The following is a 16337-nucleotide window of genomic DNA, read 5'->3' on the forward strand; positions in this document are numbered from 1 at the left end:
TTTAAAACAACTTTTAAAATATTTTATAAAAACTTTTTGAAAAACACTTTTATAAAAACGTTTTTAAAGTATATGTCCAAACGGAACCTTAGTTCTCATAAGTCAAACATATTCCATCATTTATATAAATCAAAATGGCATGTTTTATTCTTGTTTTTATATGTATAAAAAAAATGAACTTAAAAAAAATGAACTCCTACGAATTGGTCAGAAAAGGTTAAAATAAATGAAATATGGTAGAAAATTTGCACCAAGCATGCGTGTATTATATATTGGAAGTATCAAGAACTCATCAAAGTTGAACCATTTGATGAACCTTTACAATGCCATATGATTTAACAAACAACACCACACAATTTCACCCAAGTTTTCACAATGCAGATGCATCTATAATAACACTGAAGGATCGTGAAATTTTTATACCAGAGATGGCGAAACAGATGGAAGGGCACCTAATCACACACACTGATTCCACAAATAAATATAAAAAACCTTAATTCACAGAAGATGGTCGAGTTTACAGAGGCTTAGCGCCGCCATTTTCTTGGACAGAGTTCACGGGTGTGGATGATCCACTCCTCCTAGATGCACCACCAGAATGCCCTGTAAGTGTCCTGCCCATGAACTTTCCAGCTTTACTCAGACCGCTGCCAACAGCTCCAAAGCCACTCCCTACGATGCCCACACCAGCACCTAAACCAGTTCCCACTAAACCGACACCAGAACCGACTATTGAGGCAGCACCATCGAGGGCATCCATGGTGCTCCCGATTACTCCAGCTTCTTTAAGTTTCTTTCTTTCTTCTAAGATCCTCTTCTCTTCTTCAAGGGCAGCCAACTGCTCTTCCTTGTTAAATTCATGATATAACACCTGAATAATCAGTCAAAGCTCACTAAGAACATGGATAACAAAATGCTACAACTCCACACTGCTAAGAATTATAACATAATCTAGGCAATTTCCAACTTTTCATGGTGAACGGAGATTGAAATCCTAATCATAAGCTGCGTACCTGAACTGTAATGGTTCCTCTGTCCTTCTTGTCTTTAATTTTAAGCATATCGAGTGCGGGTAGTAACCTCAATTCCATTTCTTTAGCTGTCTCAGCTTCCAGCTCGAGCAGAGGTAACTTGGCAACACCCAGCCGCTTGTCTTGCCCAATATCTTGATCAAACACCTTTTGTGGAAATAAGGATCCATAAGTACAATAGTTTAACAGAGGAGTGTCCAAAGATGACTCCATATACTCCATATATATATAAAACAGACCGAATATTCTGTAATAACATAAAATCATTTAGTTCTGAGTGCATTGTCAATTATACGCAACAGTAGATAAATGAAATACTGTCTAGTTCAAGTTGTCAGATGTGGTTCATATAACACCAATATCTGATCATGCCACATTTCATTACAAAAGTCCCACATCCATGTATGACACACAGATTGATTTGAATTGCTGATGCAACATAAAGCCATGAGGATGAAAGCACCAACGATTACATGACACTCTAATCAGTTCCACTGCATCCATCATTCATTATCATTTAACTTTCTTTGAACAAGACCAAGGAGTTTTCCTTACTAATCCTACACATATAACTGTAGAACATTATTCTTTTTTGAGTACATGAGGAGCTCCCTGAGCACAACCAGCGGGAAACATAAAAATTAAAATTAACAAGTACTTTAAAAAAAGGGAAAAGAAAAACATGATCTAAACAGAAACCAGACGATAATCAACTCGATGGAGGAGGCACGATCATTTTAAGGTAAGTGGGAGACATCATTGAAGTATTTTGGAGAGAAACAAAAAAAAAAAACCTCAAGAATGAGAGACTGAGTCTCCTTGTCTTCTGCGATTAACTCAAATGTCTGATTCCACACAGGATTCAGGTTGTTGTCCACAACCTTCGTTTTGACTTTAAACAATGGACGGATGTGCACGACTACGTACGGATCAGATTTTCCAATCAACTCCATATTTTTCAGTTCATTTGCCCTCACGACAGTTACAGTAAGCTTTCCCACTGGCTTAAGCTCCAACTCACTGGAATGACATTGTTTAGATTTAGTCAATCCAAACATATAATTGAATACCGAAAAATAAACATTTTTTTCCCAAAAATAAGATGCAACGCAGATAGATATCTTCATTTCAGATTTTAGTAATATACGTTGGCCTGGGTGTGCATTGGCAGGAACGACTACCAACTCAATTGGAGTGAACTTAAATGAAGCGAGGTCTTTGAAGAAATAATAAAGCACGAGAAGGATATTAATTTTAGTTTTACCACACACAAAGATATACGTATGTATATATGTACATAATATATATATATAGAGAGAGACACACCTTTTCAACCTTTTCCCTGGAAAACATCCATCAAATTTGTTCTACTAAAGATGATGGATAAAATTAAATAAGACGTCAAGCAATTACTGGTTAACTTTTAGATACTGATGGTGATACAACAGTTCTCGAAAAATATTTAACGTGCCACTGAAATACAAATTCCATAAATACTTTTAATGTAATTAAGCATCCAAAAATAATTTATAAGAGTTATTGACAAAAAATTATACACTTTTCGTTAAAAAAAATGTAAAATATTTTAGCTATTAAGAGTTGAAGATGAATTAATTCCTTTTTAATAAAAAATTTGATACAAGCATTTTGCTCAGACAATAAAAACATCCAACTTTCCATTCAACTTTTTTTTAATTTGGGCATAAGAATGAGATTGAGAAAATAGAAGTGATGAATTTGAGTTGGAATCATGTGAGACGGGTCAAAGAAAGCAACCTTAAATCTACAGGAATGCCACCAATAGGAACGACAATTCTGTGAGGCCACTGCAGCATATCTGTTACGATGGAATTAACAGTATCCTAACAAAAATAACCATGGAAATCGTTGGTCAGTCCAAATAAAAAGAATACCATCTGAAGAAAAATATGCAGGCTTACATCTATCATATCAGAGAGCCCAGGAATTGCAGTTATACTTCCACCAATAGCTTTCAAAGTGTAATCAATCCGTGGCGGTGGCTGAGTAACATGGAGAAGCACAAATCAAAACATTAATTCAATTACACAAAATTTTACCCAACCACCTTTCTGTAGTATTTTGCCCAAAAGTCTACCCTCGGAACAGTGATACCAAGAAATGTCTGACACACACAACGAAAGCAAAGCACAGTAAATGATTAAGGAGTCACTCAACTCTAACTCCACCGAATGCTTGAAAAACAAAATTTCACGTCAAATTTAGAAAAGACGTAAAACAACTATAAAAAGTCTTGTCAAAGCTGTAATACATTTTCTTTTTTCGTCTCATCCATACGTAATTAAAGTCCAAGAGAAATCAGTCCAAAACCAAAAGCATTTACATCATAAACTTGAAAGCATAATCTTAACAGAGCATACATAGTCCACCTCAAATGACCTATTGTATCTCGTATTTGATTATTCATGTTGAATTTTCAGTGATTTATTTTGATGCATTGAAAAACTGAATCACGGAGGACCCATAAACTAAGAGGCACATGAAGAGATTTAAAAATTAGTGCAGGTATGAGAGGCTCAAAAAATGGAAGAACATCAAATTTTAATCTTTCAAATAGAATATCCATCACTACAGAAGCCAACCTATTCCTGTTCCTCCACACAAACCCAAGGTCCCAAAATGTGGGGAGCGAATCCTAGGTTTGGATATTTCAATCTGCAATACGTGTACCTTCCAGATACCATATTTTGATACAACCATTCATAACTTTGAGGGTCTATAAGATAAAGGGAGAATCATCCAGAAGATGCGAGGATTCGGCAATAAGAAATTGGCTCAAGCATTATATATTTGCATCTAGTAATATTTTTCGTACCCTAACCCTTGTGCTAAAAAACCTCAAGTTTATTTGAATCAAGGTAGTTGTACATTAATTTATAGGTATTCTGATGGCGTACCTCAGCAAGCAGCGCAACGACAACTGCGGAGATGCAAGGAATTTCATCTGCAAGTTGGAATATAGCACGAACTATGGTGAAAACTTGAAGATCCTTCAGCTGAAATTGACACGGAAGAGAAAATTTCAGGTACTAAGTTTTATCACTATACAACAGCATATGACAAGGAAAAAGTGAATGCAAGTCATAGAAGAAAAAATAATTCGGAAAGCAGCATTTCATAACAGCAATGATGGTTGGGCCGGATGAGTAGTTTGTGCACCAACCTGGATGGGAATGGAAGCAACTAGAGCAGCTTCAACAGCTAGAATAATGCTTGGATCACCACCCCACCGAAGGTCAATATCCATTGTGATTTGACCTTCCTTAAGGCTCTGAACACGAATCCCTGCGTTAATCATGTAATCACGCAATAAAAACAAGTAAGACACAGGTCAATGACAAACCCATTACTTACGCAAAAATACTGAAAACCCCTGAAATATTCAATAACCAAAAAAACCAACATTAATTTTCTGCTCCAAAATAAGAATGCACTCATAATGCACAATCTCAATTCATAAAGAAACTTATATGAGTAACCTCTAAGAACTATGCACTTTTCAAATGATTCTTTGTGAAACCATTCAGAAGAGTCTTCAGCACAAAATAAATGATTGTCATGTTAATATAAACTGAGGGAATACCTCAGCAGCCAAAATTGAACATTCATTTAACTAAAAAGAATCATGATGTTTAACATTAAGGGTTCGAGCAGGACAGAAATTTCATACAAGACAATCATCAAAAAACACTTGAAACAATTCATCTGGTTTAAAGCATTGGAGATAGGCACAACATAGGGCATAGGCTAAAGAATATTCTTGTTATTACCTTCTATTTTTGGAGCCACAGTTCCAAGAGACAGTTTACTGAATTTCAAAGAAGTAATTCCCGTTGGTCGATACTGTTCCAACAATGGCTCAACAGATTCTTTAATAACAGCTTCTGCGGCCTGAGGAAGTAGTCACTCGTGCAAATCGGTAATGCAAATTCATAATTTGATCTAACACGAGAAAAAACAAAACTAATGTGCCAAAGAAAGGAGAAGGAAAATGCTACATTATAATAAAAACTCCTCATATGAAACTCGAAGAAATGTAGTATTTGCACTCATAAATACATGACATCAATTGCCCGAATTTGGAGCAGACAATGAACCAACTGTGTCCTATAAAAAGTCAACAGATAACACAAACTCTACCATGCAATAAAAGTTAGCATGCACGTCAATGTATCAGAAAGCTAATATTGGCAATTATTCACACAAAAGTAAGACTTAATTTATATGATAAAGGAGAGAGCTTACATCAGCAACAAATGGCCACAGTTTGCCCAGTTGTTTGTTCAGCCATTTCACCTGACACAGTAAGCAGAGCAAGGTAAAATATAAGAGATTCCCCATAGGCCATATAAAATGGAAAAAATGTAGCATGTTTATGTACACTAATTATCAAGTGGCGTCTAATACTACAAAACTGAAAGGCAGAAATTAGATGTTAAACATACTCCAAATATTTATGGCTGTTGATGACTCAAAGAAAGCATAGAAGAGTGTGTGACCTTAATTTCCAAAACATTTCCTATTTCCCATTGTCATTTCTAAAAGACTCCCAATTTATCTAGTGCATAACTAGCAACCATGTTTGGCACAAATACATTTATTGATCATATGTCTCCTTAATAACGGATGTGTTCAATGACCAAAAAATACTTATGATATAAACTTTTTCAACAGCATAAATGACATTCGTAGATAGTAAAGAGCTATGGTGAATAATCAACACTCCACCACCACACTTTGAAAGCGCAGCATATCACAGCAAATCAATTCTTTCTAGTTTCAGCAAATGAATTCAATGTTTTATTAGCAATGCAGTTGCACTATATAAGTTCTCCGACGTCCAGTTCTATCAATCTAACTGATGCTCCAGACATCAAAGCCTCACACCATCCCATGCCGATCTGTAACCCATTACTTTCATGTTTCATGACCCCATATGTAAAAAGAATGAAAGATTCTAACTTGCTCGTAAACAGGGAAAGATATCCATTCTGGAAAGTTGTCACCGCAAATTTTCTTCAGATCATCCCTGTCGAGTGAGCTAAGCAATTTAATATCAACTGCCTGTCCACAAAAAAAAAAAAAAAAAAAAAAAAAAGAGAAAACAATAAGTCGAACAATTGTCAACCCAATCAGCATTCAATCAAAAGCTAAAACACCACCACACCAGATAATATGAAAATAACAGGAATGGACAACAGCCTATAACAAATGCACACAATGACAAATTAACAAGTAAAATCCCAATAATCACAAACTAATCATCTTCAACTCATAACTTTGGAAACAAAAAAAAAAAAAAAAAGAATGCCAGAAAGATCATAGATGAATAAAATTATCATCACTAAACACTAAAAAACCTGTAAATTTCACAAAGAAATCACTTCAACAGAAAATTAAACCAAGAAAATGCAAAGAACCTTGGCAATACGCTTGTTGCTACGGTAGCGCATCATGTACTGCCAACCCGCCATCAACGCGATCCCCGACAGGATCCCCATAAACATTCCCGATATTATACCCATCGAACTCTCACGTTTACTTCTTCTTCCCCAAAAACCCAATCCCTAAAATCTTCTAAACTCCCCTCAAAAACACAAAAGAAACGGAAATATCACACACACTCTCGAACGTTACAAAACCCCGCAGTTGAAATGTAATTACTATAACTGTCGAATAATCTCATGCGTCGTCAACAAAATCAAAAACATCAATCAAATTATTAAATATTTCATCCACAAGTTTCGAATTTACGGTCAAATGAACAGAGAGGAGTTGGGTGGAACTGTAAATGAACAAAGTCCAAACTCCAAAGTTGGGATATTATTATTGTATTATCTCAAATTCAATAAATTTAAATGTTATTTTATTATTATAGCATAAAAGTCCATTTAATTTTTTAAAAAAACATTAGTGATAGAATATACTATTTTATGATCCATGTTAACAGGTTTACAATTACAAAGGTACCTCGGTTTTATAAATTTTTAATAACAAAACTTATTTATTTAGGTAAATAATAATAATAATAATAACAATAATAATAATAATAATAATAATAATAATAATAATAATATATCCGTTATTTCTTGTTATATTTATTTTTCAACGTATTATATACCAAATAATTTCCATGGGAAATTTGATTTAAAAGATTTTAGAAACAAAAAAATTATAAGAAATCTATAATATTAATTTATGATAAAGCATAAAATTTAATTTCTTTTTATTTTTTTCCTTTGCATATTTCTAAATTTTTTGTCAATTCTATCGGTTTGTAAGTTAGGGCCTAGGGGATATTTAGCATGTGACTGACAAATGTCCCGTTGCCGACACCCAAATTATATTATATTATTTATTAAATTAAACGGGTCACTCTTGGGCTCCTTTAGAATTGGGCTTTACCGGGCCGGTTTAAACAAGCAATGTAGCCGGATCAAGACCATACCCGATGGTATTTGTGCCGGTTTAAAGTTTAAACGAGCATGCTACAATGTATTTATCATTCTATCTATTTGGCTTAAAACTGAAATTAATGATCTTTTGTTGTTCAAGTTTTTTTTTTCTTCGATTTCAAATCCATTCTTCAATCTAGTCATTATTCTCTTTCAAATCTTCAACCATTTCATCAAAATATCATCTACACTCTACAGGCAGAGTTGCACTCGATAACTATCCAACAATGATGTAATTATTCAAATTAAATTCATTCATATATAAAAAATGTAGACTTGTATATACATGAAATATATAAATTTTCAAGTTTAATTAATACCATGCACGAAGGTGTGCTGGTTATATTTGGGCGTCTTCAGTAACCCGGTGTTGCGTTTTAGAAATCCGGTGACCAAATATCTATTTTTAAAAAAATAATTTTAAAACACACCACCGAGAAGGTGTCCAAAGATACCCTACACGGCTACACCAATGTTTTATAAATGGTAGCTGGACGGTCAACCATCGTCTAGCGCTTAGAAACTTAAGCGGTCACTTAGGCAATTTTTTTTTAGCTTAAATATTTAATTATTTCAGGTTCGATCCATCTTAATATTTCTTCAATAATTTCTATTTATCGAATTCACCTACATAAGTGGTGTTTTTTAGTCTAAATATCTAATTATTCTTGTTCATCTTAATATTTCTCCAATAATTGCTCTTTATCGAATTCAAACTCAAAATACATGACATATTTCTTGTCTTCATCCAAAAAAAAATTGAGGGCAAATATGTCAAATAATCTTTTAAAAAAAGTAAAATAAAAAATATAAAATATTATATGTTAATCTAGGCGGTCACTTGGAAGGATTTAAGGTGTCTAAGCGGTGATTAGGTGGACTTGAGGGTTATTAGGCGGTCTAGACGGTCAATTAATGTAATAACTCTCAGAAGCTTCAACTGTCTAAAAATCGAGTCGGTGGATAACCACCTAGCGCCTAAACGCCGCATTTAAAACACTGCCCTACACATACAGGGTATCAGAATTGTATAAATTTTAATTACGTTCTCAATAAGTTAACGGTAATTTGATGATCAGTCCCTGAACCCAAACATAAATACATGCTCAGTCTTCTGTCAGAAAAAAATTGTTTAAACTCTCTGGGCCCACATGTTTTTTTTCGGATGAAATTCGGTACAAAACGTTGAAAATATGGTACGAATACATGATATTTGAGTATCAGCTGTTTCAAATCTGGTACAAATATATGATTTTTGAGTACTCAAATATGTAAACAAATATTGATATTAATGACACATTTGTCTTCTTTGGATGAAAATCGTTACAAAATATCAGAAATACGGTACTAATATATGATATTTGAGTATCAAATGTGTTAGATCCGGTACAAATGTATGATCTTTGAATACTAATAAAATATTGATATTAATGACACATTTATCTTATTTGGATGAAAATCGATACAAAAGATTGAAAATATGGTACTTATATATGATTTTTGAGTACCAAATGTGTTAGATTTGATACAAATATATGATTTTTTAGTATTCAAACATATGTTGCAAGTTCATATAATAAAGATGTTCAGGTTTTATACTCAAAATCTAATTTTTTATACCCGATCTTGAACAATTAGTGGTCGAATATCATAAATTCGTACCATATTTTTAATGTTTTGTACCGAATTTCTATGATTTTGAGTATTCAAGCATATGTTGCAAATTCATATTAATAAAAATGTTCAGGTTTTATACTCAAAATCTTATTTTTTTTTATACCCGATCTTGAACAATTAGTGCTCGAATGACATGTATTTGTACTATATTTCAATGTTTTGTATCGACTTTCATCCGAGAAAAAATATGTGGGCCCAAAAAATTTAACAACTTTTTTATGACAGGGGACTGAGCATGTTTATGTTTCGATTCAGGGACTGAACACAAATTTACCCGTAAATTAACATAGTTCATTATTATTTCCACCTCCCCAAAAAGTTTTTTAATTTGCTTTCAAGATTTGACACATTGTTCCCACTTACAAAACTTGCATCGAACATACCGAATTAAGAAGGGAAATTATGTCCCTCTCTTTCCAAAAGGAGTATAGAATTGGATGCTACGTTTCATTTCAAGATCAAATCAAATACTCCACTTTTCATTACATGCATCGTCATCAACTAGCGTCTTACACACATATAATGCGTATGTTTATCAAATTATCATATTAAAAAATAAATTATGATAAAAATTGTTAATTTTTTTAAAAAAATAAGAAACCAATCTCAAACATGTAATATATGTGAGAGTTAGTTTTTGAATTTTGAAATTAAAATATGTCAAAAGTGAAGTATGAATATTGAATAGGGGGAAAGTTGTGTGAAAATAAATTGAAATTTTTAAATATTTTATTTATTATTTATTTGATAGGATTATTTTTGAAAATTCACATAAAAATACCAAAAGGTAGTTACTATACCACCCTCTTACTTTATTAAATAATAATAATAATAATAATAATAATAATAATAATAATAATAATAGAATAGTAATAGATATGTTGCGGATATTATAATTTATGAAGGACATATTCTAACATTGGCTCATGACCATGCGTTATATATAATTATATGCTCATTTTATATATACATAATATATGATATTACTATAATGATTAATTAATAACAAATATGGGGGAAAAGAGTTGCTAGAATTATAGGTAATTAGAATAATACAACTAGTTTCCATTTGATAGTTATCTCGGTCATGCCTTGTTTTCTTATGCAAAGATAATTAAACGAACGTACCGATTTGATGACGGTCCTTGATTGTACAAACACAGGTCATTTCCTCGTGCTTATATCTTGAAAACTTCTCATGAGATCATCAATCTCATAATTGTCTCAAATCAAGTACGCTTAACTTCGGTGCTTTTAAGTTACGACTTACGAGCTCCCGTAAAAGAAAATACACATTGTCGATATGAATAGTATATATCAAATATTTTAAACTCTTCTCAAACTTATAAATTAAAAAAATTTGGATTAAAATTTGGAGGATAAAGTTTTTTTAAAAAAGTGTTTTTATAATTTTATTTGTGTTTGGAAAGATTTTTAGTGCTTTAAAAAACATTTAACTAAGCTAAAATAAGTGTTTTTTAAAAATTCCAAATTTATAACTTTTCAAGTGTTTCCATTAATAAAAACCTAAAAACACCAAAAATAAAGTTAAAAAGTTATTTTTATTTTTTTATCCAAAAAAAAAATTATCACAACTTTTACTTAAAAAATCATTTTTTGCAACAAAAACTTCTTATTCCAAACGAACTCATAATTTCATATCTACACATTCTTGGAATCCCTCTTATTCCAACATTTTAGTTAAATTACTTTAACAAGTAGATGAAAATGGATTTTTAAGCTTTCGGGAGTTAGATGAAATATTGGAAGACTTTGAAGGAATATTTGTGAAATGTGTGTACAATTAAAATTGATAGTACTGTTGACCTCAAAAAAAAAAATTGATAGTACTGTAAGTTGGCATATATAAGTTTTTAGTTCACAAAAATTCTTATGAGACCGTTTTACTAAAGTTTAGTAAAAATATCTCTGACCCATCCTTTAACACTCCAAAAAACTCAAGGATGGAAAAGATAAAAAAGAAAGAGAGAGAGAGAAACAAACCTTACTTGCTAATACCCCCTCTGCAGTTTTCTTGGTCATGATTGGATCACATTCAAGGTTTAGTACATGCCGCCCGCAGGGCACTACCCTGCGGGTGATGTGTAACCTCATGATTGGTCAAAATTAGTGGGTCCCACGTGTGGCCCACTTTGACCAATTATGAGCCACCGCATCACCTTCGGGTAGCATCTACTCAACTCACATCCAATTTTCATGTGGGCTCCACATAAAAATTGAAGACCTCACATGAAAATTGGTCAATCATAGACATAGCCAAGGAAACACATAGGGGGTATTATTAACCCCCTCTGTAGAATCGACATTCTCCTAAAAAAGGATAGGTTTTCACAAAAATAAAAAGGACAGGTTTTCAACCACAAAATATAAAATATTTTTAGTCATGTTATAAAAAAAAATATTGTGTACTATATGTTGATATGAGTGTGAAACGTATTCGACTCATTAAAAATTTATTTTTTATGTCCAAAGTATTATTTTTTACCACAAAAGTATCATTTTTTGTAGTTAGCTTATGAAGAAATATATATTGTGTAATATTTACTAATTTGAGTGAAAAGTTTTACTTTTATAATGTCAATTTACTTTTTACTGTAGGTATGGACCAATCGATCTGTCTCATGTAGGGACGGAGCCACCCTTGGTATAGGGTGGGCTCCACCCCCACCCATTTAAAAAAATATATTAGTTTTAATTTTAAAAAAATAAAATTCTGCTTCATGCAAAAAAATTAAAAATAGAACACTTCATTACATCTTTTGGTTGGTTTATTATCATAGGTTTTGAAATCGTGCGATTTTAAGATAAATTCAACAACTCTAAAATTATGTCGAATATTTAGTTGTAATAATATTGGCTTATGATATATAGGAATTTTCGAGTGTGGATTTCTACCCTAAAAAATTTTGTTGCGAATTTTGGGACAAACAATCAATTGGTTGAAAATTTAAATATTTGAGAATTATTAACGTTGCAATTATTATTGAGCTTGTTTTTCTATTTTCTAGTTAGAATAACCAAAAATTGAATAATTATGAGATTTAGAGAATGACTATTTTTTGTAAATTTTTGGGTGGGCAATCATCAATTACAGTCTAGCTAGGATGAGCCCAAAATATCGATTTCTTTTGAAATAATTTACCGAATTGAATTAATTTGAAATTTTTGGTTCAGTTTATTCAGAAGTTTAATTCAGTTTTAGATTTTAAAAATATTGGTTAGGTCGCTTTGGTTTTGGATTTTAATACAATAATTTGGTTTATCAAACAAACCTAACATTTATAAAAAATAAATAAATATAAATATTATTAAATTTTCTAATAATTTTTTTTTTGACAATAGAACTAGATTTGAAAATATATTTTTTAATAAATAAGAATTAAACTTATATAATTCAATTTTAAACTACATTTTAAAAGTAAAACTTGATTTTTTTTAAAAAAAATTCTAAAAGAGTTCACTTAATTTGGTTACTGGTTGAAATAATAGTATTTTTTGTTTGATTTTTTTTTTATTTTCGTAGTAAAGTTCGATCGATTCGTTTTATTGGAAAAAAAATCGTTTAATACGATTTTTGAAAACCCGGTTCGATTTTAACTGAATTTGCGTCCATATATTTTTGCCTAATATGGGACGAAGCCAACCCCAGATACTTTTAAATCCTAGCTCCGTCCCTAGTCTCATGGATCACCGTTGCACATGGACCTAGCTACTCCCTTTTGTTATCTTATTGGTCATAATTTTGTATGTGCAATAAAATTGATTTTTCGAATATTTTAGTTCGATTTTTACCGGAAAATCCTAATTATTCACATCAGCTTTCCAGTGAATATCGGACAAAATGTGCCAAAATAGGTGCATGCATGTAGTACGTACTCGCCTCGAATAATATATAATATTATCATACCTTTCGTGCTTGCCATGGTAACGTCAGCGTATGAGGTCATTGAACATTGGTGACCTCTGTGGGAAAAGCATATATGCATTTTCCATACGTGAAATCCATATATATATATTCCACGATATGCAATCGCAAGTTGTACTGATTACTATTAATCGCTCGTTAAAAATCAGTGCGAAACATAAACCCCACTATAAATATATTGTTGGTGTAACATTTATATGAACACAAAATATTAATACTTGCAAAATAAAAATAAAAAATTAGATTTGTAAAACGATGAATTGCATGGAAAGCTGGAAGCCTGTGGCTGCAATGGTGGCGGTTGAATTTGCTTTGGCAGTTCTGAATATACTGTTCAAGAAGGCAATGAATGGAGGGATGAACCACGGGATCATAGTCGTTTACAGGCAATCCATATCGACTATTGTTTTGACCCCATTTGCCTATATCTGGGAAAGGTATAATATATCAACCTACTTTGGAAGTTAAATGGCTTTAACATTGTTTCACTAGTACTCAATTTGTCGAGTCGAGTCGATTTGAGTGCCAAGACTATACAAACGTATGTGCATGAATTCAGGAGTAGCTGGAGTAAGCTGAATATTTGGCTGTTGGGTCAGATTTTTTTGTGCGCATTGTTCGGGTGAGTGTAATTTGCGAGGTATATACATATATAGAAAAATTTTCAGGTGTCCAACCATATTTTTCCACTTGGTTCGCGACCACTAAAACCCGGTAGTGGGTTTTAGTCATGCGAAAAAAAAAACCACTACCAGGTTTTAGTGGTCGCGGACCAAGTGGAGAAACATGGTTGGCCAGCTGAAAATTCATATATATATATATATATATATATATATATATATATGAAATTCTTGTTTATATCCTTAGTTTAAATATATATATATTTGGAATGTTGATGTTGTAGAATGACGCTAACACAGTATCTGTTCTTGGTTGGGCTTGATTATACATCGGCAACATTCATGTGTGCTTTCATAAATATGGTGCCAGTGTTTACGTTTGTCATTGCATTGCCCTTAGGGTAAGTCCATTTAAATCAAAATACACCAGCAATAATATTAGAGAGTGTGTGTGTAATTTGTAAAAATATATACATATATTCGATTCAATGCGTGGCGCAGGATGGAGAGTGTGAAAATGAATAGCAAAAGTGGGAAAGCTAAGTTACTTGGCGCACTAACCTGCATCGTCGGAGTCTTGATACTCACACTCTACAGAGGAATGCCATTGATATACTCGGCATCGAGGGCCACTAAAAAGCGCGGAAAGCCGAGAAACTGGGGCCTGGGTTCGGTGTTTTTATGCGCAGGAGGCCTGGCTTGGTCTTCATGGTTTCTAATCCAGGCTAGGATTGGACATAGTTACCCGCATCGATATTCCAGCACCTCCATCATGTCCTTTTTCAGTGCTGTGCAGTCTGTTGTTTTGTGTTTCTGCACAACTGATAGAAGGAACGTTGTTTCTGTTTGGATTATCAGAGGAGAATTGCAGATTCTCAGTGTCGTCTATGCCGTGAGTACTATTCGTTGTTTTGTCATATATTTGTCATTAGACACGTCAGTAACGTCTGTTGTCACGTCATTCTCACATCATTCTTTGGATTTATGTCCACACAGGGCATTGTGGCTTCGGGCATATGCTATGTGGTCATGTCATGTTGTGTTAAACAAAAGGGACCTGTTTTTGCCTCAGCTTTTACTCCTTTGATTCAAATTTTTGCTGCCATTTTCGATGTCGCGGTATTGCAAGAAGAAATTTACCTCGGAAGGTAAGTGTCTATGTATGCTTGTGAGTCTGTATATATGTGAGCATATATTATACCAAAGTGTGTTATATATTATATGTGCCTACTTTGGACAGCATTGTAGGATCAATTGTGGTGGTTGTGGGCATGTATGGTCTTCTTTGGGGCAAAAGCAACGATCAAGAAACTCCAGGCATAGATAAAAATGTTGCCGGCCAAGAACCAAGAAATTAAAGTATGAAATTATGTACGTACGTAGCCTTCGGTAAAATATTTTATATATCTGGATATTTGTGATGTTAATTTTGTTAATTCTCTAAACAATCAAGCAACATGTATTTTAATTGTTACCTTTTTAATTAGGTTTTTATTCACGCAAAACAATGATATACGTGTTTAGGGACTTTGGGTGAATATACCCAGTTACTATATATCTTATATTTTCAAAAATCACACGATAAAATATAGGGGAAATTGGATTTTTTTTTTTTTTTTTTTTTTTGTATTTTTTTGTCATTGCGATTTTGAGTTTTTGTGTTATCAAATTTCTTTTTTTTTTTTTTTAAATTTTGTTATCAAATTTCAGTTTTATGCTTTTAGACCGGTTTCTTTCTTTTTTTTTCCCCCTTTTTTTCAATGCAATTTTAGTTCTTCCGATTTGTCGACGTAGAAGACTAAAATTACAAAATGACAATTATCAGACCAAATATGCGGTTTTATCTAAATTTAACCATTTTTTTTACTCCTCGAGATTGGATGGTCTATTCTTGTTCGTGCCCGATCCAATGGGACACCACATCATTAATTAATACTAGTGAAAAATGCACATGTTTTGCATATGTAAAATAGATTTTTTTATATGTAATATATATATTTTTTCAAAACAAAAAATGGAGTAAGTGGGAGGTTTAGTGGATAATGGATAAGAAGGGTAATTGCGGAATAAGGAATTTTGGTGTCCTCAAAGTTAGTTAAGTCTCTAAAGAATAATTGGTTGCACATAAAATCAGATTCACATGTTGTCCCTAGGTGTTGACAACTCTTCAATAACATGCCGTGAAAAATTGTAAAAGCATGAATAAAATAAACTAGCAACCAAATAATAGACTCAAATATTTAAGGAAGAGTATACAATACTCTTGCAATGCCTCAGTGCAAAAATTTCACTAGAAAAATAATCAAAGAGTTTACAAAACCCTAAAAATAATTAATTTTTGTCAAAGTCAATTTTCTCAAAACATATGAGAAAATGAAGAATAAAATCATCTCCTAAACATTCTATACGAAATTGAATAAATAAAAGAAAATAAGGAGATGAATCCTTGATTCCAAAACACGAGCCACGAGAGAAACACACTTCAATCTTCAATGTTCTCAAAACTTCAACGGCAATCAAGTAAACCACGACCAGAACGAGCTTCAAAATTTCTTCAAAACTCTCTCAA

General features: G+C 32.6%; 2 protein-coding genes across 2 annotated transcripts; one reads left to right on the forward strand and one right to left on the reverse strand.

Moving 5' to 3' along the window:
* Positions 1 to 234: 234 nt before the first annotated feature.
* Positions 235 to 6882, reverse strand: LOC140863348 (calcium-dependent lipid-binding protein-like). The gene is made up of 11 exons (XM_073266712.1): positions 6491 to 6882; positions 6033 to 6134; positions 5316 to 5366; positions 4841 to 4961; positions 4234 to 4355; positions 3968 to 4066; positions 2972 to 3052; positions 2808 to 2893; positions 1826 to 2051; positions 1014 to 1178; positions 235 to 871 (listed from the first exon to the last, which is right to left on the reverse strand). The coding sequence occupies exons 1-11, from the start codon at positions 6593 to 6595 to the stop codon at positions 518 to 520; spliced, it is 1512 nt and encodes a 503-aa protein (XP_073122813.1). The 5' UTR covers positions 6596 to 6882; the 3' UTR covers positions 235 to 517.
* A 6521-nt stretch (positions 6883 to 13403) lies between these two features.
* On the forward strand, positions 13404 to 15126 carry LOC140860492 (WAT1-related protein At3g30340-like). Its single transcript, XM_073263502.1, has 6 exons — positions 13404 to 13585; positions 13708 to 13770; positions 14053 to 14169; positions 14270 to 14660; positions 14765 to 14916; positions 15009 to 15126. Exons 1-6 carry the CDS (start codon positions 13404 to 13406, stop codon positions 15124 to 15126), a joined length of 1023 nt encoding a protein of 340 aa, XP_073119603.1.
* The last annotated feature ends 1211 nt before the right edge of the window (positions 15127 to 16337 follow it).

This window comes from Henckelia pumila, chromosome 4 (assembly GCF_033568475.1).
Source record: "Henckelia pumila isolate YLH828 chromosome 4, ASM3356847v2, whole genome shotgun sequence".
Taxonomy (NCBI): domain Eukaryota; kingdom Viridiplantae; phylum Streptophyta; class Magnoliopsida; order Lamiales; family Gesneriaceae; genus Henckelia; species Henckelia pumila.